Source organism: Ranitomeya imitator, chromosome 2 (assembly GCF_032444005.1).
Source record: "Ranitomeya imitator isolate aRanImi1 chromosome 2, aRanImi1.pri, whole genome shotgun sequence".
Lineage (NCBI taxonomy): Eukaryota > Metazoa > Chordata > Amphibia > Anura > Dendrobatidae > Ranitomeya > Ranitomeya imitator.
This window is the reverse complement of record NC_091283.1, coordinates 785844450-785868037: the sequence shown is the minus strand read 5'-3', so window position 1 is coordinate 785868037 and position 23588 is coordinate 785844450. Positions and strand designations below refer to the sequence as shown.

General features: G+C 43.4%; 1 protein-coding gene across 34 annotated transcripts in view; it reads left to right on the top strand.

Moving 5' to 3' along the window:
• ANK3 (ankyrin 3) overlaps positions 1 to 23588 on the top strand; it is an 853965-nt gene that overhangs the window by 550856 nt on the left and 279521 nt on the right. For all 34 annotated transcript variants that reach the window (XM_069753584.1, XM_069753587.1, XM_069753586.1 and 31 more), the window contains 2 exons: positions 20158 to 20256; positions 20912 to 21097. In XM_069753584.1, coding sequence (XP_069609685.1) covers positions 20158 to 20256; positions 20912 to 21097 — 285 coding nt within the window. The remainder of the gene's footprint in view (positions 1 to 20157; positions 20257 to 20911; positions 21098 to 23588) is intronic.

Genomic DNA, 23588 nt, shown 5'->3' with positions numbered 1-23588 from the left:
TGTACCTGTTTAACTTTGGAAAATCACTTCTATGTCCGCTTACATAGCTCTCCTGCCAGAGGACGCACCTGCGTGACCCTGGTGAGAATGAGACCACAGACTGCTCAAACAAAATGAAATACAACGAGATTCTCTAAGGGCAGGTGCAGACAACCATATTTTAGATATGAGCGTGAGCCAACAAAACATCGGATTCCACTTGGACCAATGTTATTCTATGGGGCCCTGCACATGTCCCATTTTTTCCTTGGACAGAGTCTGTCCAAGAAAAAAAATGCTGCATCCCCAAGTTAGATTCAATATTCGGATGACACTCGGCTATGCAGGTCAATGAATCTGTGGAAACATTAGACTGTGCTCGAATGACATCTGAGTGTCTTCGGATTTCTGTACACTGACACAATGAAGAAGATGGAGACTTTTTTTCTCCATCTTCTCCTCATCCGAGGGAATCGGATCACACTATGTTGACACTCTGATCAGTTCTAATCAGAGTTTTATCATAGTATAATTTGCATAATTGACCCAATTCTCTTGGATGAGAGAGAGAATACACAGCTATGTAACCCGGACCTTCCAGTATGAAGTGTATTTAATACACCCAAAGTGCTAAAAATATCTTCTATTATCGTTGACTTGTCACAAACAGATTTACTTTGGAAATCTGTCAAGTCTCAATTTTAGAATTTCTGTCAAAATAATTTCATACATTAAGAAATTTTATCAAATGAAAAAATCCTTGCGTAATCTAGGAAAAATTGTATGTATTACTCATATTCAGTCACATATGAAGACACAAGTCTTAGTACTCCTCGGCTTTGTTATTAGGCCTAATACTTAGTTATTAGCCAAATAGCTCTATATAGAACATGGACTAGCCATATTAAGCACAGGGGAACTGAAAAATGTGCATACCATAGGACACCATTCATAGCAATGTATAGCATGCCCATTGAGTGCAGCCCACAGATACACTAACGGACTGCCATTGTATGGCCTATGCCATCCTATATACCACTCTGCATCAACCAATCAAGTAGGACTATGTAATCACCCTACTCCCCTAATCTACCTCCACTTTTCAGTGTTGACCCAGTTTACTGCCTTCTAAAGCGCAATATTAGGCTATGTGCACACGATGCGGATTTGTAGCATTTACACAGCATTTTTTCCACTTGGATACGCTCCAGAAATGCAATGGATTACTTAAGCAATGTTAATAAATGACATTCCTGAAGTGTTGTGCACATGATCCAGAAATTTCCGTCCTAATTTGCAGCGTTTTATTTCCCGCAGCATGTCAATTGTTTTTGCGGATCTGCAGCATTTCTGCACCCATTGACTTCCATTGAGTCAGTCAAATCCACAGCAAAAATGCAGGTGTAAAAAGGTTTGCAGATTTGCTGCAGAGTTGCTGCTAAAAACGCTGCAAATTGTCAAAGGAAATTATGTCAAAAGGAGGAAGAGTGTGTGGGCCCAGAATATGTGTTTGTGTCTGTGTGTAGGCGGAGAATATCTGTGTGTGGGTGGAGAATATGTGTTTGTGTGTGTGTGTGTGCATGTGGGCGGAGAATATGTGTGTGTGTGGGCGGAGAATATGTGTGTGTGTGTGTGCGGTGAATTTATGTGTGTGTGGGCGGAGAATATGTGTGTGTGTGTGCGGAGAATATGTGTGTGTATGTGGGTGGAGAATGTGTGTGTTTCTGTGTGTGGGCAGAGAATATGTGCGTGTGTCTCTCTGTGTGGGTGGAGAATATGTGTGTGAGCGAAAAATACATGCCTGTGTCTCTCTGTGTTTGTGTGTCTGTCTGTGTGTGTGTGTGTGTGTGTGTAGCCATGCGACGTGTGTACTCAGGCGTCGTCTAATGGGACCACTACCCAACCGGCTATGTCTACTGTCACATATAACAGAGACCGCATGAGCCGATGATGGGAGAGTAGTTCCATGATCTGGTGCCTGTGTTAAATTGTAAAAAAATAATAAAAACATTTACATAATTACATACATATTCACAAAGTACATACTCGTCGAACACCTAATCCCCGACGCCCGTGTCTCCTACAAGTAATAAAAATAATAAACCAACATATACTACCTGTCCGCAGTAGTCCATTTAATACAGAGTATCCCATGTTGATCTCACCCGGCTGCCGGCGATACACTGACAGGAGGTGAGAGTTCACCAGAGTTCATCAGCTGATCAGCTCCGGTGCTCTCAATTACGGCACCGCTGCGTGAGAAAGCTCTTATGCAGTGGTGCCGTAAGTGAGAGCACCAGAGCTGATGAACTCCAGTGAACTCTCACGGCAGCGCAGTGATACACTGCAGGAGCGATTACCTCCTGTCATTGTATTGCCAGCAGCTGTGTAGAGCTGTCACATCTCCCGATATGACTGTTCTACACATGAGATCGCTGTGGGACACTCTGTATTAAATGGACTACGTTGGACAGGATAGTATTATAAGTTGACTTATTATTTTATTTTTGTTCCAGGAGAACGAGGGCGTTTGGGATTAGGCATTCAGTAAATATGGTAAATTTAGATTCATTAAAGGAGTCTGTGTGATTATTTCAAATAAAGGACTTTATTCTAGCTGTGTGTTTATTTACCATATAACTACAATATTAATGTTGGATATGTGTCTTGTCGATGCCACCGCTACAGAGCAAGTGGGAAGAGTGAGACTAAGTGCCAGAATTGGCAGATCTATAAGATGCGCCATTTTTGGGTCGGCTGAGAGCTGATGTTTTTAGCCTGGTGGGGTGCCAATATCCATGGCCCCTTCCCAGTCTATTAATATCAGCCCACAGATGTCTGCCTAGCCTTTGCTGGTTCGATTTAATGGGGGGACCCCATGTCAACTTTTTTCTGGGGTTCCCCTGTACACTAGCCAGTAAAGGCTAAACAAATAGCTGTGAGCTGATATTAATAGCCTGGGAACCTTTGGCTATTGGCTCTTTGCAAGAATATTAACATCAGCCCTCAGCCTTCGGCTTTCTCTCTGCTGGTTATGAAAATTATGCGGGAGCCCACGCAATTTTTTTGTTTTTTTTTCAATAAACAGATATTGCATTTCATTCAGATTTCTGACAGTTGTTCATATGTAGGTTAATTATTAGTGATGAGCGAATATACTCGTTACTCGAGATTTCTTGAGCATGCTCGGGGGTCCTCCGAGTATTTTTCAGTGCTCGGAGATTTACTTTTTCTTGCCGCAGCTGAATGATTTACATCTGTTAGCCAGGCTGAGTATATGTGGAGGTTGCCTGGTTGCTAGGGAATCCCCACATGTACTTATGCTGGCTAACCGATGTAAATCATTCTGCTGCAGTGCTGAAAACTAAAACTCCGAGCACTAAAAAATACTCGGAGGACCCCCGAGCATGCTCGGGAAATCTCGAGTAACTAGTATATTCGCTCATCACTATTAATTATGTTAATGCTCCTACATCGGCTGGTGACTGTGTGTGTGTGTGTGTCTTTATTTAATATTAATGAGGGTATCTGGCTGAAGAGGTTGAACAAGGAAAGGACATCACAATTCTTTTTTTTTTTATAATATATCTTTATTTAGCTTAGAAAAACGCATATAAAACCGCATCAAAACCGCAACAAAAATGCATCAAATCCGCACGGAATTTCCATTGTGTTTTCTGCAAAGAGATGCAGAAACCGCGCAGAAATTTCATCAAGCAAATCCGCAACGTGTGCAGATACCTTAAGATACCTACTAGGTTCCTCCACTGATTGATACCCTACCCTAATACTAAGACCCTGGCATAAATCCTAGTCATGTGGCCCTCCCCTCAGGCCCTACTTGCAGGGGCGGACTGGGCTGGGTGGCAGGAATGCATGTGCCCCGGGGCCGGTGCCTGTGCAGCTGCACAGGGCCGCTGGAAGACCGGCAGCGATTTTACTTCATAGCGCACCGGCCCTTTAAATGGTCCTGTATGTGCGCGTTCAGTTGCCCGCACTCACAAGGGCCGCGCCGCGGCCGGCGTCAGTGCGGGTCACGGGAGCAACGAGCAGTGCACGGCCGCGGTCCTTGTTCCTGCTGCGGTCCTTGTTCCTGCCGCCTGCGTGTGTGCTGAGTGTGCACGTCTGCTGCTGCTGCCCTTGCCAGCGCGGGCAAGCAGGAGACCCCGCGTGCACACGGAGATATTTGAAAAGGCTGGCGCTTGAATAGGGCGCCTCCACCTGTGTCTGACGCTGGCCGGCCGGAACCAGCGTCAGAGAAGACTTCTCTCCTTACCAATGCTGCCTGGGATCCTCTACCGCCGACGCTGGGACCAGGGACCTCCACCTGTGTGTCTGACGCTGGCCGGCCTGAACCAGCGTCAGAGAAGACTGCACACTATGCTGCCTGTGGCCGGGATCCTCTACCGCCGACGCTGGGACCTGACCCACCTCACTCAGCCCTTTATCCTACCGACCTCCTCCCCCATCTCAGGGACCTGGGTAAGTCCCAAGATGATTTTTTAAAATGTGTATATACAGCAGTTGCACCTATATAATGTGTGAAGACTGCTATATATACATTATATAGGTGATGCTGCTATATATAATCACTGTATCACCTATATAATGTATGTATAGCAGTCTTCACACATTATATAGGGAATGCTGCTACTGATGTATATAGATTATATAGGTAACACTGCGGTGTGTGTGTATATATATTTATATACACACACCCGTACATATATACACAGCAGTTTCATCTATATAACGTATATACACATCAGTAGCAGTATTCACTATATAATGTATATAGACTGGTGATTATATACAGCAGTATCACCTATATAATGTATATACAGCAGTCTATATACATTCTATAGGCAATACATACTGCTACTGATGTGTATATTCGTTATAGTTGACACTGCGGACGGTGTATGTATATATATATATATATATACATACACACACACACACACACACCCCAGCAGTATCACCTATATATAACGTATATACAGTAGCAGTATCTCCTATAGAATGTGTATAGACTGCTGTATATACATTATGTAGGTGATACTATCATTATATACAGCAGTAGCAGTATATATAACATGTATCCAACATTTGCAGTATCATCTGTATAATGTATAGACTACTTCATATTCGATATATAGGTGATACTGCTGTGTATAGTCGCAGTATCTATCTATCTAATCGTCTAAGGGTCACTTACGTCTGTTTGTCTGTCACGGAAATCACGGCCAGCCGCGACCAGTCATCAACGGGCACAGTCCAGCCACGAATTGGCCCCCTCCCTACTCCCCTCCAGTCAGTGCCCCCATAGCGGTTTAGCAGTCCATTAAACGGACTGCGTTACACCGCGGCATAACACACACACACATTTATTTTTTTATATAGCGCTAACATATTCCGCAGCACTTTACAGTTTGCACACATTATCATCACTGTCCCCGATGGGGCTCACAATCTAGAATCCCTATCAGTATGTCTTTGGAATGTGGGAGGAAACCGGAGTGCCCGGAGGAAACCCACGCAAACACGGAGAGAACATACAAATTCTTTGCAGATGTTGTCCTGGGTGGGATTAGAACCCAGGACCCCAGCGCTGCAAGGCTGCAGTGCTAACCACTACGCCACCGTGCTACACAGTGTAACGCAGTCTGTTACCGCTGTTATTAACCCTGTGTGACCAACTTTTTACTATTGATGCTGCCTATGCAGCATCAATAGTAAAAAGATCTAATGTTAAAAATAATTTAAAAAATAAAAAATCATGCTATTCTCACCTTCCGGTGCCTTTCCTGCTGCTCCTCGCAACGCTCCGGTACCAAGAATGCATTGCGGCAATGACCGGAGATGACGTAGCGGTCTCGCGAGACCGCTACATCATCATGTGTTATTGCCGCAATGCATTCTTGGGGCCGGAGTGTCGCGAGGAGCATTGTTAAAGGCCTGGGCTGGATCTGGGGGCCGCCGGAAGGTGAGTACATAACTATTTTTTATTTTAATTCTTTTTTTAACAGGAATATGGTGCCCACATTGCTATATACCACATAGGCTGTGTTATATACTACGTGGGCTGTGTTATATATTACATGGCTGTGTTTTATACTGCATGGGCTATGTTATATACTGCGTGGCCTGTTATATACTACGGCTCTATGCTATGTACTACGTGGGCTGTGCTATATACTACGTGGGCTGTGCTATATACTACGTGGGCTGTGCTATATACTACGTGGGCTGTGCTATATACTACGTGGGCTGTGCTATATACTACGTGGCTGTGCTATATACTACGTGGCTGTGCTATATACTATGTGGCTGTGCTATATACTACGTGGCTGTGCTATATACTACGTGGCTGTGCTATATACTTCGTGGCTGTGCTATATACTACGTGGCTGGGCAATATACTACGTGGCTCTGTGCTGTATATTACGTGGCTGTGCAATATGCTACATGGCTCTGTGCTGTATATTACGTGGCTGTGCAATATACTACGTGACTGGGCAATATACTACGTGGCTGGGCAATATAGTATGTGACTGGGCAATATAGTATGTGGCTGGGCAATATAGTATGTGGCTGGGCAATATAGTATGTGGCTGGGCAATATACTACGTGGCTGGGCAATATACTACGTGGCTGGCCAATATAGTACGTGACTGGGCAATATAGTACGTGGCTGGGCAATATAGTACGTGGCTGGGCAATATACTACGTGGCTGGGCAATATACTACGAGGACTTTCATATTCTAGAATACCCGATGCGTTAGAATCGGGCCACCATCTAGTGTGTATATATATATATATATATATATATATATGTGTGTCTAGAGATGTTTATATAGTATGGCGCTATGTATATAGTGTAGAATTCACACTATATATACACTGCCACATCTCTACACTATATAATATTTACACCGCTCTATATTCCTTAACACGGTATATAATATGCAGCTGTGTATATAATAGAATGTAGTATACCGTAAATACTCGTGTATAAAGCCGAGTTTTTCAGCATATTTTTTTTTAGCTGAAAAGGCCCCCCTCGGCTTATACACGAGTCATTGTGTCAGAAAGATGGAGGGGGAGCAGCGGGTCACAGAGGCAGGAGCCGGTGGCTGTGGCTAAAGCCTGTGCCGCTGCTAAAGAGAAATGAATATTCACTGCGCTGGCAGTGAATATTCATTTCTCTTATAGCGTGCACAGCTGCCGGCTTCCAGCACACATCCTACTTACCTTCCTTGCGCGCCCTCACTGCATCTCGTTCCTGCACCAGCAGCTCTTCAGGCCGAGCGATCATGTGCCCTCCGCTCATTCAGGTAATGAGTATTCACCCCTCTCCACTCCCATAGGCGTGGAGTAAATATTCATTACCTTAATGAGCGCGGGACACGTGATCACCCGGTCACAGGAGCTGCTGGCACCGGAATGAGATGCTGCGAGGGCATGCAGTGAAGGTAAGTAGGATGTTTTTTTGTTTTTTTTAATAGGAACCATGCATACAAGGACGGGGATAAGGAGCTATGCAGGCAAGGCCGGGGATAAGGAGCTATGCAGGCAAGGCCGGGGATAAGGAGCGATGCAGACAAGGACGGGAATAAGGAGACATGCAGACAAGGATGGGGATAAGGAGCCATGCAGACAAGGATGGGGATAAGGAGCCATGCAGACAAGGACGGGGATAAGGAGCCATGCAGACAAGGACGGGGATAAGGAGCCATGCAGACAAGGACGGGGATAAGGAGCGATGCAGACAAGGACGGGAATAAGGAGACATGCAGACAAGGATGGGGATAAGGAGCCATGCAGACAAGGATGGGGATAAGGAGCCATGCAGACAAGGACGGGGATATGGAGACATGCAGACAAGGATGGGGATAAGGAGCCATGCAGACAAGGACGGGGATAAGGAGCGATGCAGACAAGGACGGGAATAAGGAGACATGCAGACAAGGACGGGGATAAGGAGACATGCAGACAAGGATGGGGATAAGGAGCCATGCAGACAAGGATGGGGATAAGGAGCCATGCAGACAAGGACGGGGATAAGGAGACATGCAGACAAGGATGGGGATAAGGAGCCATGCAGACAAGGACGGGGATAAGGAGCGATGCAGACAAGGACGGGAATAAGGAGACATGCAGACAAGGATGGGGATAAGGAGCCATGCAGACAAGGATGGGGATAAGGAGCCATGCAGACAAGGATGGGGATAAGGAGCCATGCAGACAAGGATGGGGATAAGGAGCTATGCAGACAAGGACCGGGATAAGGAGCGATGCAGTCAAGGACGGGGATAAGGAGCCATGCAGACAAGGACGGGAATAATGTGGCCTTATCTGTATTGTACTGTATATCTGCACAGTACCGCTCCTCCTGTCCTGTATATATACACTGCACAGTACCACTCCTCCTGTCCTGTATATATACACTGCACAGTACCTCTCCCCTGTATATATACACTGCACAGTACCACTCCTCCTGTCCTGTATATATACACTGCACAGTACCGCTCCTCCTGTCCTGTATATATACACTGCACAGTACCGCTCCTCCTGTCCTGTATATATACACTGCACAGTACCACTCCTCCTGTCCTGTATATATACACTGCACAGTACCACTCCTCCTGTCCTGTATATATACACTGCACAGTACCCTCCTCCTGTATATATACACTGCACAGTACCACTCCTCCTGTCCTGTATATATACACTGCACAGTACCTCTCCCCTGTATATATACACTGCACAGTACCACTCCTCCTGTCCTGCATATATACACCGCACAGTACCTCTCCCCTGTATATATACACTGCACAGTACCACTCCTCCTGTATATATACACTGCACAGTACCACTCCTCCTGTCCTGTATATATACACTGCACAGTACCTCTCCCCTGTATATATACACTGCACAGTACCACTCCTCCTGTATGTATACACTGCACAGTACCACTCCTCCTGTATGTATACACTGCACAGTACCACTCCTCCTGTATATATACACTGCACAGTACCACGCCTCCTGTCCTGCATATATACACTGCACAGTACCGCTCCTCCTGTATATATAAACTGCACAGTACCACTCCTCCTGTATGTATACACTGCACAGTACCACTCCTCCTGTATATATACACTGCACAGTACCACTCCTCCTGTCCTGCATATATACACTGCACAGTACCTCTCCCCTGTATATGTACACTGCACAGTACCACTCCTCCTGTCCTGCATATATACACTGCACAGTACCACTCCTCCTGTATATATACACTGCACAGTACCACTCCTCCTGTCCTGTATATATACACTGCACAGTACCACTCCTCCTGTCCTGTATATATACACTGCACAGTACCACTCCTCCTGTCCTGTATATATACACTGCACAGTACCACTCCTCCTGTCCTGTATATATACCCTGCACAGTACCACACGCCTGTATATATACACTGCACAGTACCACTCCTCCTGTATATATACACTGCACAGTACCACTCCTCCTGTCCTGTATATACACTGCACAGTACCACTCCTCCTGTATATATACACTGTGCAGTACCACTCCTCCTGTATATATACACTGCACAGTACCGCTCCTCCTGTATATATACACTGCACAGTACCACTCCTCCTGTCCTGTATATACACTGCACAGTACCACTCCTCCTGTATATATACACTGCACAGTGCCACTCCTCCTGTATATATACACTGTGCAGTACCACTCCTCCTGTATATATACACTGCACAGTACCGCTCCTCCTGTCCTGTATATATACACTGCACAGTACCACTCCTCCTGTATATATACACTGCACAGTACCACTCCTCCTGTCCTGTATATACACTGCACAGTACCACTCCTCCTGTATATATACACTGCACAGTGCCACTCCTCCTGTATATATACACTGTGCAGTACCACTCCTCCTGTATATATACACTGCACAGTACCGCTCCTCCTGTCCTGTATATATACACTGCACAGTACCACTCCTCCTGTATATATACACTGCACAGTACCACTCCTCCTGTCCTGTATATACACTGCACAGTACCACTCCTCCTGTATATATACACTGCACAGTACCACTCCTCCTGTATATATATACACTGCACAGTACCGCTCCTCCTGTCCTGTATATATACACTGCACAGTACCACTCCTCCTGTATATATACACTGCACAGTACCGCTCCTCCTGTCCTGTATATATACACTGCACAGTACCACTCCTCCTGTATATATACACTGCACAGTACCACTCCTCCTGTCCTGTATATACACTGCACAGTACCACTCCTCCTGTATATATACACTGCACAGTACCACTCCTCCTGTATATATACACTGCACAGTACCGCTCCTCCTGTCCTGTATATATACACTGCACAGTACCACTCCTCCTGTCCTGTATATACACTGCACAGTACCACTCCTCCTGTATATATACACTGCACAGTACCACTCCTCCTGTATATATACACTGCACAGTACCACTCCTCCTGTCCTGTATATATACACTGCACAGTACCGCTCCTCCTGTCCTGTATATATACACTGCACAGTACCGCTCCTCCTGTCCTGTATATATACACTGCACAGTACCACTCCTCCTGTATATATACACTGCACAGTACCACTCCTCCTGTTCTATTGTCAGAGAGGTGACTTTGGACTTTGGAAAGTTGGGAAGGTCATTACTGGTTTATTATTTTCAGGGTTTTTTTAATGGGAAAGTTTAAAAAAAAATATTGGAAAACCCATTTAAATGGATATGGGTTTGTGTGGCAGGCAGGGCTGCTTTTTTGTCCAGTCCGGCCCTGTGTTTGTCTCATTATACAGTGGGACTGTGTGTGTGTGTCAAAATATATATATTATATATTCGCATACTTGCAGTAACAAGACCACCTGTCCCCGGCGCTGGCACCAGAGAATCATCACAGTGCTCACGATATGAGGATTCACATATAGTGTCTGTAGACATGTAGCTTAAGATCCAAAAACCCCTTTAAGAATGGGTCGCCACTCATGGGCCACTGCTGTGCGCTTGCCCCCAAGGCTAAAATTTGCCAGCCAGCCCCTGCCTACTTGCAACATACAGGTGGTCCCTGGTAAAAATTGAGATGGGCCGCAATGGATATGTTTTTTTCTAAATTGTTTTTTTTAATAGTGGTGGCTTATTCTAGTTTTTTTAATAATAGACACATACACAGTTTTTTACAAATCTGTAGTGTCCAACTTAGAGGAGATAAACAGAATTAACGTCCTGTGCAGTCCTGTGTCAAAAGTAAACATAATGAGTAGTGATGAGCGAACGTGCTCGGATAAGTCATTGTCCGAGCATGCTCATGTGCTAACTGAATGTCTTCAGCGTACTCAAATTGTATGTTCGAGTCCCCGCAGTTGCATGTCTCTCGGCTGTTTGACAGTCGCAACGCATACAGGGATTGCCAAACTACCATGCAATCCCTGCTTTATTGCGGCTGTCAAACAGCCATGAGACGTGCAGCCATGGAGACTCAAACATATTTTTTGAGCACACCGAAGACACTCGGTTAGCACATGACCATGCTCGGAAAACATACGAGTACATTCGTTCATCACTAGTGATGAGCGAGTGTACTCGTTGCTCAGGTTTTCCAGAGCACGCTCGGGTGGTCTCCGAGTATTTATGACTGCTCGGAGATTTAGTTTTCCTTGCGGCAGTTGGATGATTTGCGGCTACTAGACAGATTGAACACATGTGGGAATTCCCTAGCAACCAGGCAACCCCCACATGTACTCAGGCTGGGTAGTAGCTGTAAATCATTTAGCTGTGGTGATGAAAACTTAGGGTAAGGTTCCATGTTTCGGATTGCCGGCGCTTTGGACGGAGTGGAAAACTCGCTCCATGGAAAGCACCGCCCCCTTCTATACGCGCGGTGATTCCGGATGTGTTCATTGCACACATCCGGAATCTCTGCATCCCACTCATAGGGCCCTGTGATTTACCTTGCGGTGATGCAGCGTCGCCACAAGGTAAACGGACATGCGATCTAAAAAGACGCGCCGCATGTCCGGAAACGCAGGGCCGCCGGGTGCGTGATCGCACGCATAGTGGGGATGAGATTTCATAAAATCCCCTCCACTATGCTGTAACATCTGTACGATGCAGATTGAACGCTGCGGTAGTATGCAGCGTTCAATCCGCAGCTAATCCGGATGTAATCCGGGCAGTGGACACGCACTCTAAATCTCCGAACACTAACAAATACTCGGAGGTCATCCGAACGTGCTCAGGAAAACCCGAGCAACGAGTACTCTCGCTCATCACTATTCATCACTAATAAGGACCCCTTTGAGTTATATGGGGTCCGTCTGCTTTCTGTTCATTGTTCGCTTATTTCTAGAACGGAAGAAATATTTCTGAGCAGAACTTTTTTCAACTTTCTAAAAATATACAGTATGTCTGATGTATATAACAATGGAGCCCCACTGCTTCTCTGAGGCCGGGGTCACACTTGCGAGTGCGATGTAAGAAACTCCTGGCACAGCCGTCGGATTCGGGACCGGAACGTTGAGGTGCATAGAAATACATGCAGCCGCACGCTCCGTCCCCCAGGTGCCGGCGGCAGTGCCGTGTATTGATGCGAGTTTCTCGCATCACACACGCAAGAGTGACCCCGGCCTTAGAAACACTAATGTACGCGCTAATTCAGTTCATCTGTTCCGTTTGTCGCATTTGTTTGTTCTACAGAAAAGAGAAACAGAAAAAAATATATGGATATTTGAACAGAGCCTTTTTCCAAAGGGTTCACTTACTTTTTCTTGCAGCAGTTCCTAAAAATTAGGGCCCTCTGTTCACAGTAGGTTGTATAAAAACTTTTTACAATATTCAGTAACTTTGTAATGACTTTACATTACTTGTATTTTCTTTTTTTTTTCAGTATTTTCTGCTTGTCATTGGTAGAAGGTCAAACTTCCCCACAGATCGTATAATTGCCATATCCTAAAGTATTGGCATATCCTAGTGATGTGCCATGACTTTTTGAGACGATAGTATCCTTAGAGCAATTTCTGCCCAGACGACTTATGAGCCGGTACTCGTGTGTCCTCAGTACAGTCGCGTAAACTGCATTGTTACATGGTCTGAATAGATAATGAGAGAGTGAGAGTGCAGTCAGCTACATTTCCGCCTTTCCTAGTGTAAGCAAAGAACAGATCGAAAAATTATTTAGCTGGATACAGAAATGTAATAAATTGTGAAATAGTAAAAGCAGCGAAGGTGCGACATGTATCAGTTACTAAAATCGCACCTTGATCGACAGTGCTAGGACTCCTACACTACTGAGACCCTTTTGACCTCCAACTCATCTACGGTAGTTTCCTTTTTCAGATCTTTGTTCAGCTGCTTGAGGAAGATGGTATAATGTAAGGATGACAGCTGCGTCTCCCAAAGTCATTCAGTAGATTAATAGCTTATTTTACTGGCCTTTGAAGTGCAAATGAAAAGGGGTCTGGATTAACTTATTTTCAAGATATGGGTGGTAGCTGCTATCTATTTTTGGGCGTATTATTGGCATTTTTTAGCAATTTGATACAGTAGTTCAATTTTGGCTTTTACCAATCCCCAAATCAAAAGGTGACCATTTAAGGGAATCTGTCACCAGTTTTTTGCTACCTCATCAGTTAACGGCATAATGTAGTAAAAGAGACCCTGATTCCAGTAATGTGTCACTTATTTTACTAGGTGCAAACGTTGTGACCCAGAGTTCTTAGATGTACAGTCCAGCACAGTTGAGAAAGCTGCCCAGTGCCCACACCACAGCTTTCTCTGTACATTGGCAGTGAGCTGCTTATCACAGGAGGGGGCGTGGTCGGACCACTTGGCACAGGGCAGCTAGTCCCAGCAATGACAATGTCCTAATCATAAAACCTTCATTGTAAGCAAATAACAGCATCTGATAAGTGACACATTGTTGAATTCAGTGTTTTAACCTCTACGTCATGCTGTCTTCAGATGACATAACGAAAACCTGATGACAGACTCTATGTAATGGGCCACTGTTCCCTTTAAAGGGACCCAACTCAGCTCACATCTTGCTGGGTGCTCTGTAAAATGGCAGGATGATCTTTATCTTATACATTGGTTAACTAAGGTTACCCTAAGCAAAGCTTAGTACACACAAGAAATAGGGATAAAACAGCTTAACAGATTTATTTTTAGGGGTTTTAACAATGTTTGGTCAAGTTGAAGGAATGCAAACACAGAAAAGAAAAAGTAAAACAAATTACTGTACAAACTATAGTGCAAATATATTATTATTATATAGTATAATTGTATGTTTAACCCCCTAGTGGGAAGAATTAGGACTATAAAACAGGTCTGTGCAGTCCTGTGTCAAAAGAAAACAATAATAATAAAACAATATGACTTGTCTGTTAATTCCTCTGCTGTACCAGTGCTGCCGATCTGGTGGTTGCCACCCATCTGTGTATACTCTAGTGACACCCACATGACCATTTAGTCAATCACTGGCCTCGGCAGTCTCTTGGCACATTGATAAAGTGGTTATCTGGGACTTACACATTGATGTTGGTGGGGTTGCGAAACCCATCACCCCCATGATCATCTGATATCTGTTTTGGCATTGACTGGATGTAAACAATGAATGGAGCAGTACACTGCAGCTCTGTACATTATTTATTGGCTGCTATCATTCTCCCATGCAAGTGAATGAGAAAGAAGCCTCAGCTATCGGCAGTAGCCATTAAGCAATGTAGAGTTGCGGTGTTCCACTGGCTTCAGGCAGATCGGGTGCAGTCTTGCCTTAGGCTACAAGTCTGCAGTCCAGGTATGTGACTGCAGACTTGTGAATCCTCACATCGAGTGCACTGCGCGCTGTGAGGATTCTCCAGTCTTGACCGGAAGGATGTGATTTGCATACTTCTGGCCACATTTCGACTAGACGTGTCAGGTACGTCTAGTCAGCACTTGACTGCACGTATGCAAATCACATACTTGTGGTCACACTCACATTGCTTCCAGTTCCAGCACCAGAGAAACCTCACACTGCACACGATTTGGGGACTGACAAGTCTGCAGTCACATAGAGTGACTATGTGAAGAAAGGAGGATAAGGAGTACTCAGGTGGATGAGATAAAAGATCAGTTTTTATTAGAAAACAGTAAAAAGTTATAGAAACATGTTATGTGACACATTCCAGGAATAAGACACAAATCCGGAAACCAGATGTCTAAGGTGCTAGTATAACAGTAAGTGAACCATGGAAAGAACCTCCCAAGAGAAGCAACATCATATAATACAAGCAGTAATAGTTATAAATCCCATACAGGGATGGTGCTTACCAAGATGGAAGGAGTAGGACCCTGGGCCAGGTGGCGATACCCCGACAAGGAGTTGGTGCATATCTTCTCTTAGGGTGGGCCACTACTTAGTGCTACCACCCTGCATATAGCATGCAACCGAGGCTTGTTTTAGTACATAGAGTGACTGTAGACTTGTAACCTAAGACCAGACAACCCCTTTAAGAATTGTACAGTTTCCATAAAAATCAATAAAATATTAGGAAATACACAGGCATATGAAGGGTCATCTAGATCATGGGGAAAGAGGGGAGGAATGATTCCCTTTTCCCTTAGGTTGTGATCCCTTGCTTTTTTAGGTCAATAATGAATAATAATCTGTCCCATATCAAAATCTGTTGAAAACATTCCAGGATAATTTGTGCCTTGCATCTCAACAACGTCTGCCCATTTCAAGCCAATGGGAAGTAATGGCTTCACCTATCTGTGTACAAAATGCATTCCCGGCTAATCTCGCCATTGTAACCTTACATCAGGGTCTGTACAGGAATTTTCCACACTATTCCCCTGATTATCTCATTTTAATCGCAGAAGCAAACACCAAGTGCAGAACATCAGGAACATGTCCCTGCCACTTAGAAAAGATTACACTGTCCCCTAGGCTGCGGCTTTCAAGTATGGTATCATATAGATTAACCATGCTGTAGAAATACTTTTGATGTACAGTACTGTGCAAAAGTTTTAGGCAGGTGTGCAAAAATGCTGCAAAGTAAGAAAGCTTTTAAAATAATAGAAGTGTAAAAATAAAACTTTCCATTTTACTAATTGGAAAAAATAAAGTGAATAAATGAAAGAAAAATCTGAATCAAATCAGTATTTGGCGTGATCGCCCTTTGCTTTCAAAACCGCATCAAAGCATTCATTTTTCTAACTACACTTGCACAGAATTTTTGAAGGAACTCAGCAGGGAGGTTGCTTCAAATCTGGAACTAACCATGGATGTCTTCATGTGATCCCAGACATATGATGTGGAGATCAGGGCTCTGTGTAGGCCATATCATCACTTTCAGGACTCCTTGTTCTTCTTTACGCTGAATTTTGTTCTTGACATTAGCTGTATGTTTGGGCTTGTTGTCCTGCTGCAGAATAAATTTGGAGCCTCTTTGATGGTATTACATAATGGTTAAATATCTGCATGTATTTTTTAGCACTGAGGACACCATTAATCCTGACTAAATCCCCAACTTCATTTACTTAAATGCAGCCTCAAACTTGCAGGGACTCTCCGCCATGCTTCACTGTTGCCTACAGATGATCATTATTGTTCCGCTCTCCAGCACTTCGGCATTAAACTACCTTCTGTTACAGTCAAATAATTCACTTTTTGACTCATCAGTCCAAAGCACATGCTACCATTTTTCCTCACCCTATTTCCTTTGTTTTTATGCATAGTTGAGTCACTTGGTCTTGTTTCCACTTCAAAGGTAGGTTTTTGGCTACAACGCTTTCAAAAAGACTATTTCTGGCCAGATTTATTTGAACAAAAGATGGGTGTAGCTAAGCCCCATTGGTTGCCTCCCGTTCTGAGCTGATGACATGGCTGCCAGCTTCTGATTTCGAAGGGAACTAAGCATGGTGTGTCATTTACCTGCTGCACTACGTTTCCATGGCCAACCACTGTAACTACGGTCCGCAACACTGGCCATTTCTTGGTGCTTCTTCAGAGGAGTTTGAATAGTACAACTTGGATTTCCCAGTCTGCTTTGAAATCTTTGACTGTTTGAGACCTGGCTGTTGCAGTATAAGTATCTTCTTGCTGTGCTCAGTCTTAACATGGTGCATGACGTGTGACATGAAACCGCTACAAATGTGAAGTTGCGGAAGACAGCGTTTGGCTATTCTTCACCCAGTTCTATGCTTCCTGCACAGCTGTTTCTGTTACTCATACACATGACTAAAATCCTGCAAAATCCCTGACTGTATGGAAGTGTACCTAGAAGACAAAATAAGAGTGGTCCATGGTGAAGTCCTGGTGATGAGAAACAGGGAAGAGTAGATGGAATCTGCTCACCTGCCGGAGTTGTGCAGGTCAGGTTCAACTTTGATGAGATCATTAGTGTAGCAGACAAAACTGCTGACTGAAAGAATTGAGCTGCAAAAAGTTAGAGAAAAAAGATTGCGGTGGGTGCTGTCACAATGAAGACCGTGATGAGAAGGTGTAGGGATGCAACAAACGTCTATTAAAGGGACACTGTCACCTGAATTTGGAGGGAACAATCTTCAGCCATGGAGGCGGGGTTTTTGGGTGTTTGATTCACCCTTTCCTTACCTGCTGGCTGCATGCTGGCTGCAACATTGGATTGAAGTTCATTCTCTGTCCTCCGTAGTACATGCCTGCACAAGGCAATCTTGCCTTGCGCAGTCGTGTACTATGGAGGGCAGAGAATGAACTTCAATCCAATATTGCAGCCAGCGGGTAAGGAAAGGGTGAATCAAACACCCAAAAACCCCGCCTCTATGGCTGAAGATTGTTCCCTCCAAATTCAGGTGACAGTGTCCCTTTAAAGACAGCAACGCATTTCAAAATCAGTTTGATTTCTTCGTCAGGCTGTCATGTATGATGTGGAAATCAGCTCGATTTGAAACGTGCTGCTGTCTTTTAATAGATGTTTGTTGCTTCCCTACACCTTCTCATCCTGGCCTTCATCGTGACAGTGCCCGCGACAACGTTTTTGTTTTTCCTCTGATTTTTTGCATCACATGTATCCCTAGAAAAATTGATGTTTTGATGCTCCTTTTAAGGTAAAAGGTTGTCACAACAAAACATTGATTTTATTTCGATTTCTGTTTTGTTCCTTTCACTTTCAATTTTATTGATAAAAAAGAAACTGGCAACACTTCTATTTTTGAAAGCACTCTTACGCTGCAGCATTTTTTACACACCTACCTAAAACTTTTACATAGTACTGTTTAAGTTACATTTTATAGGAGGGAGGCACAAATTTAGTTAACTTCCTAAAACTTTTGCACAGTATTGTGTATGTAAGGCTACTTTCACACTAGCGTTAACTGCAATCCGTCACAATGCGTCGTTTTGCAGAAAAAACGCATCCTGCAAAAGTGCTTGCAGGATGCATTTTTTCCCCATAGACTTGTATTGACGACGCATTGCGACGGATTGCCACACGTCGCATCTGTCGTGCGACGGATGCGTCGTGCTTTGGCGGACCGTCGGCACAAAAAACCGCTACATGTAACGTTTTTTGCTGCCGACGGACTGCTTTTTCTACTGCTCCCCCACCTCCCCGCACCTCACAATGGGGCAGTGGATGCGATGAAAATCTGCATCCGCTGCACCCGTTGTGTGGCGCTTACAACGCTAGCATCGGTAACCTCGGCCCGACGCACTGTGACGGGCCGAGCCCGACGCTAGTGTGAAAGAAGCCTAAAGCACATTTTCTACTTCTTTTTTTCATAGTGTTGTATAAAAGTGTTTTGCCCCTTTCTTTTGTCTCGTTTAATTGCATTTTGTATGTATAACTATTTCTATACTCGTGGTTCATATATGCATTTTCCTTTTAGTGAAATGGAAATTTTCTAATCTGTCTTTAGGCTAGGTTCCCATAATGAGCTTTTGGTGTTGCAATTTTTTTGTACCATTTCTGCACCCATAAAGTCAAATAGGTTATTTGCATTTTTTGAAAATTACCGTACACAGCTTAAAAATTTTGCTAAAAACTCATCGTGGGAACGTAGCCTTAATGCGCAGCCATGGTGACCATATATGAATCAGAAGATGGTTGCATTATCAAAAGTTCATGAAAGTCAATCTGTATCTGGGCTTTGGTATCTGCCCTACCAATTTCTCCTTACACCAGGAGTGTTCTCAGCTAAAATAATTTTTCAATCCTGATAATTATTTAAGACAGGATTATCAATGATGGTACGGTCCCTAGAAGAGGTCAAAATATATTTAATCAATAGCAAGAACAAACTAAAGCATAGAGAACTCCAGTCCAGCGGGTGCACCAGGGCTTAGATGTTACAGTATTAGTTGCAAGTAAATCACTGAAAATGTCATCAAAATGACTTCAAGTCATTAAAGAAGGTTATTCAAGGGCATGATAGAAAAAAAAAAACACTTCCCAGTAGGCTGCACACAAGCTTCAATGCTTTATGAATCGGAGCTAGTTTGGTGAAGGTAAAAGTAAATGTCCTTGGAAAAAATGAAGTTTTATGGCAAGAGGGGATGAGGAAATTGTCGCGTGGTATTTAAATATACCGTAAGTAAAACAATAGAATGATTAATTAGGAATTATTACAGTAATTTTAATGCTTATTGTCATTTCTATCGTATTAAGTCTACCATATGATAACTTGTATTTGAAACGTTGGATGACATTTTTCATCAAGGTTTCTAAATTTCTGAACAGTCCGTGATTTTTGTGGTGGTTTTCTTATATCTACTGCAGGAATGCCCAACCACATTTCTCTGGATCATGACCAGTAGGTCCCAAGAACACAACACGAGTAGAGATAGCACAAGTATTTCAGTCTCAGGATGCTTGGCATGGTGGCGGACAAAGCAGTTAACTAATTCTTAACTAGATAGAATACTTATGCATCCCTACATAAAAAAAAAAACTTGGAAGGGCAGAATAAAAAAAAATTTCATAAATTTCCAAATTCCAATCATAGAAAGGATGGGAACCACTGCCCTTAGGGAATGTTTATGTTGAAGAGATGCTTCCTTACAGTGGAGAAGTAAAAATTTTACAAAATATCCTGGCTTCAACTGCAAATGTATTTATTTTTGTATTATAATTTTTTCCTTTTAGAATGGATTCACGCCACTGTATATGGCAGCACAGGAAAACCACTTGGAAGTTGTGAAATTTTTGCTAGACAATGCAGCAAGTCAAAGTCTTGCTACAGAGGTACGTGTTACACTTGGGCTAATGGTTCCTGAACAGTTGTTTTTTATGTCTTGGTAATATCATGGTTCTGGGTCCCTGTGCCAATTGTCTACTACCATGATGCTGTTATTGGACCATTTTATACAGTTTTATACAGTGAATAGTACGCTCTGACCTCCTTCCTCTAACTACTGCCCAGCTGTTGACTCCCAAAAAATGTTGTTTCCACTACGCATTGCAAAACCGGCTACTTTGAGCTGAGACCACACCTGAACAATTAGGGAAACTCAATACAACCACAGGAATGCCACGTTATTTTTGACATTCTATATCTTGGGGGTAGAATATCAGAAACAGGGTTATGAGACTGATTATACGGGTATCTCTGAAAAAGTCAAAGCGTACAATGATAGTCATATGATCTATGGATAATTACCAAAACGGGAGCACTTTGGCTATAGTGAATAAACTAAACAATTGTTATTTGCTCCAATGTTGAAAGTCTTGGGAAACCCCTTAATGAATGATGGGGACAGGAATCTGTTTCTTCCTTAGGTTTAGGTTATAGACCCCCTTATAGCTGTCTCTCATTTACATCTCCACCGCCAATTGCTATTCAGTTATCTTCTTCTGAAACAGTTGAAATAAATTGAAATCACCCCATTTGCCTTCTCAGGATGGGTTCACGCCTCTGGCAGTTGCCCTTCAGCAAGGTCATGACCAAGTGGTTTCTCTTCTTCTTGAAAATGACACTAAAGGAAAAGTCCGCCTGCCAGCTCTCCACATTGCTGCCCGGAAGGACGACACGAAAGCAGCGGCTCTTCTCTTGCAGAATGACCACAACGCCGATGTGGAATCCAAGGTTCGTCTGTTCTATTTGGATGTAATAGACAATTTAATGCATGTTATAATGCAGTCAAATGTCTACCAGCAAAGCATCTCCCCAAGTTGCACCGCAAGCCCTTCCTTCTATTAATCTTCTGTCTCCCCAACATCTAGTTTTGTTTATTTAGTCATTCCTTTCTGGAAATTTATGGGCACAGCTTTAAGTTGCCAGTTAAGTTTATTTCTTATTATCTACTTTTAATTTATGCAGTGCATGTGCCAACACATTCTGCTCACAGGAATGTCTCTGCCACTCAGATGCGAAAACTTTATTATAGGAGGCTCGCATGTAATTATAGAACAGAAGCACAATGGACGTGACCAGACAAGGACTTGCAGACAAGGCTATCTGTAGTGGGGCTAGAGAAAACCTCAGCCGACTACAACTCCCGGAACCTATAGAACCCGAGCTAGGCTAGCGTTAGTACTTTATACATCAGTAACCCTAACATGTATATAACCTATGCCTGTAGAAGTATAAGTTCATACATTAAAGGTATGCTACTTGGCATTGACCTACTGGTTAGGCTATGTTCACATTTGCGTTGTTGGGCGCAGCGTCGGCGACGCAACCAACAACGCATGTACACAACGCAGCATTTTGCGACGCATTTGTTGTCATAAAATCGTAAAGATCAGGAATTTCGGCGCAGGGAAAACGCTACAAGTAGCGTCCTCTGCGCCCTGTCTTGTGCGTCAATATGACGCATGTGTCGTAAAACGCATTACAACTCATATGCGCCCCCCCATGTTAAAGATAGGGGCTGCGCCCAACAACGCAAATGTGAACGTAGCCATAGAGGAACCTCGGCCAACACACAGTAGTGCCAGTAGTACATCACTGCATCTCCCCTTAGTTTCAATCAAAAAGAAGTCAAGAATTATTTTCATGGGTTGTTCGTCGTTTTCGAGCTTATAAGGGAAGATTATGTCAGAGTTCCAGTGTCTGGGAGGTCGGGTTATAGAAAAGACAAAAAGGAGGAGTCAGAGAATAGGTCATTGCTAGGTCCGTTACACACCCCTGCAGCATCAAAGTAAACTTACTTGTTTATTTAGAAATTTTGCAGTATTTAGTCACAATATCGCACTAATATAGGTCCACTATATGGCAGCCTTACGAGACATATGGCATTGTTAATTTTTGCATCATATAGTACTGCAGTAATACTGTAGTTTTGACCTATAACTTGCTTTTTAGTTATTCTTATTTCTTAATAAATGGGGGATCACCACATAATATTGTGCCTAGGAAACACTACAGACCTTAAAGGGAATATGTCAGCAGGTTTTTGCTATGTAACCTGAGAACAGCATGCTGTTAAGGTTAAACTACTGAACTCAGCGATGTATCACTTATTAGGCTGTGTGCTGTTGTTTCAACACATTGATGATTTTAACGCATTTAGGGCATTATCACTCCTGTGATTAGCAGCTCACTGTCTATAGACAATGTACGCAGAAAACTGTGATGTGGGCGGGGGCAGCTTTCTGATCTTTGCAATATGCTGCATCTATAAACTCTGATTGTGTCACAACTGCTGCACCCAATAAATTAAGTGACACATCGCTGGAATCGGGGTCTCTTTTCCTACATTATGCTGCTTTCAGATGAGGTAGCAAAAACCTGCTGACAGGTTCTCTTTAATCTATCACAAAGCTACTATACCATTAGTTTCTCACTGCATTGACTAGATTTGAGCCAGCATGGTCATCAGACTGTCCCATTACTCTGAGAAAAAAAAAATTGAGATTTAGATTTTTTAATGTAGACAACGTCTACACGAGCCGACTCCAAACTCAACATGGGTGCAGTTTTGCGCTCAGGGGGTCACCTTAGCTTTGTGCTGTAATCTGTTATCTTACATGACCCATTTTTGCAAACTCATAATAACGCAATCAGTAAATTATGTATTTCTTTTTAGATATTGCCAATCCTATAAGACGTGCTAAAATTCTGTATATTTTTTAGTAATCCAGTATAATGTCACACCCTAATAATTTGTTGAGGGTCACGTAATTTTTTGTCTAACATGCATGATAAGGCATGCAGAATTCCACGCTCACACTTATCTGTAAGATGTAACTCCCCTTCTTTGCCTGTCGTGTGGTCACCCACATCCCATAATATGACCATTAGTCTATGTCATCCATATCATCACTGGTGGACTAACCATTCATTCTTTTCCCCTTCTTTGCTTCCCAATGTGTAAACATAGGTGATGGTGAATAGGACAACCGAGGTATATATGTACACGCAGTCACTTGCTCATACCTTAGCACTGCTGCTGCTTTCTCCTTCTCTTCTTTGTGTTGCCTCCTATGTAGTATTGATTTGCTTTAGACTATAAGGTAGCATGTGCAATAGGAGGCAATACTGTAAACGGGGCTGCCTGCAGTAAAGAACCGGAACAGAGAAACAAATTATCAGCATGTCACATAATGCTTGGGACGTCCTCGTAAATATTTTA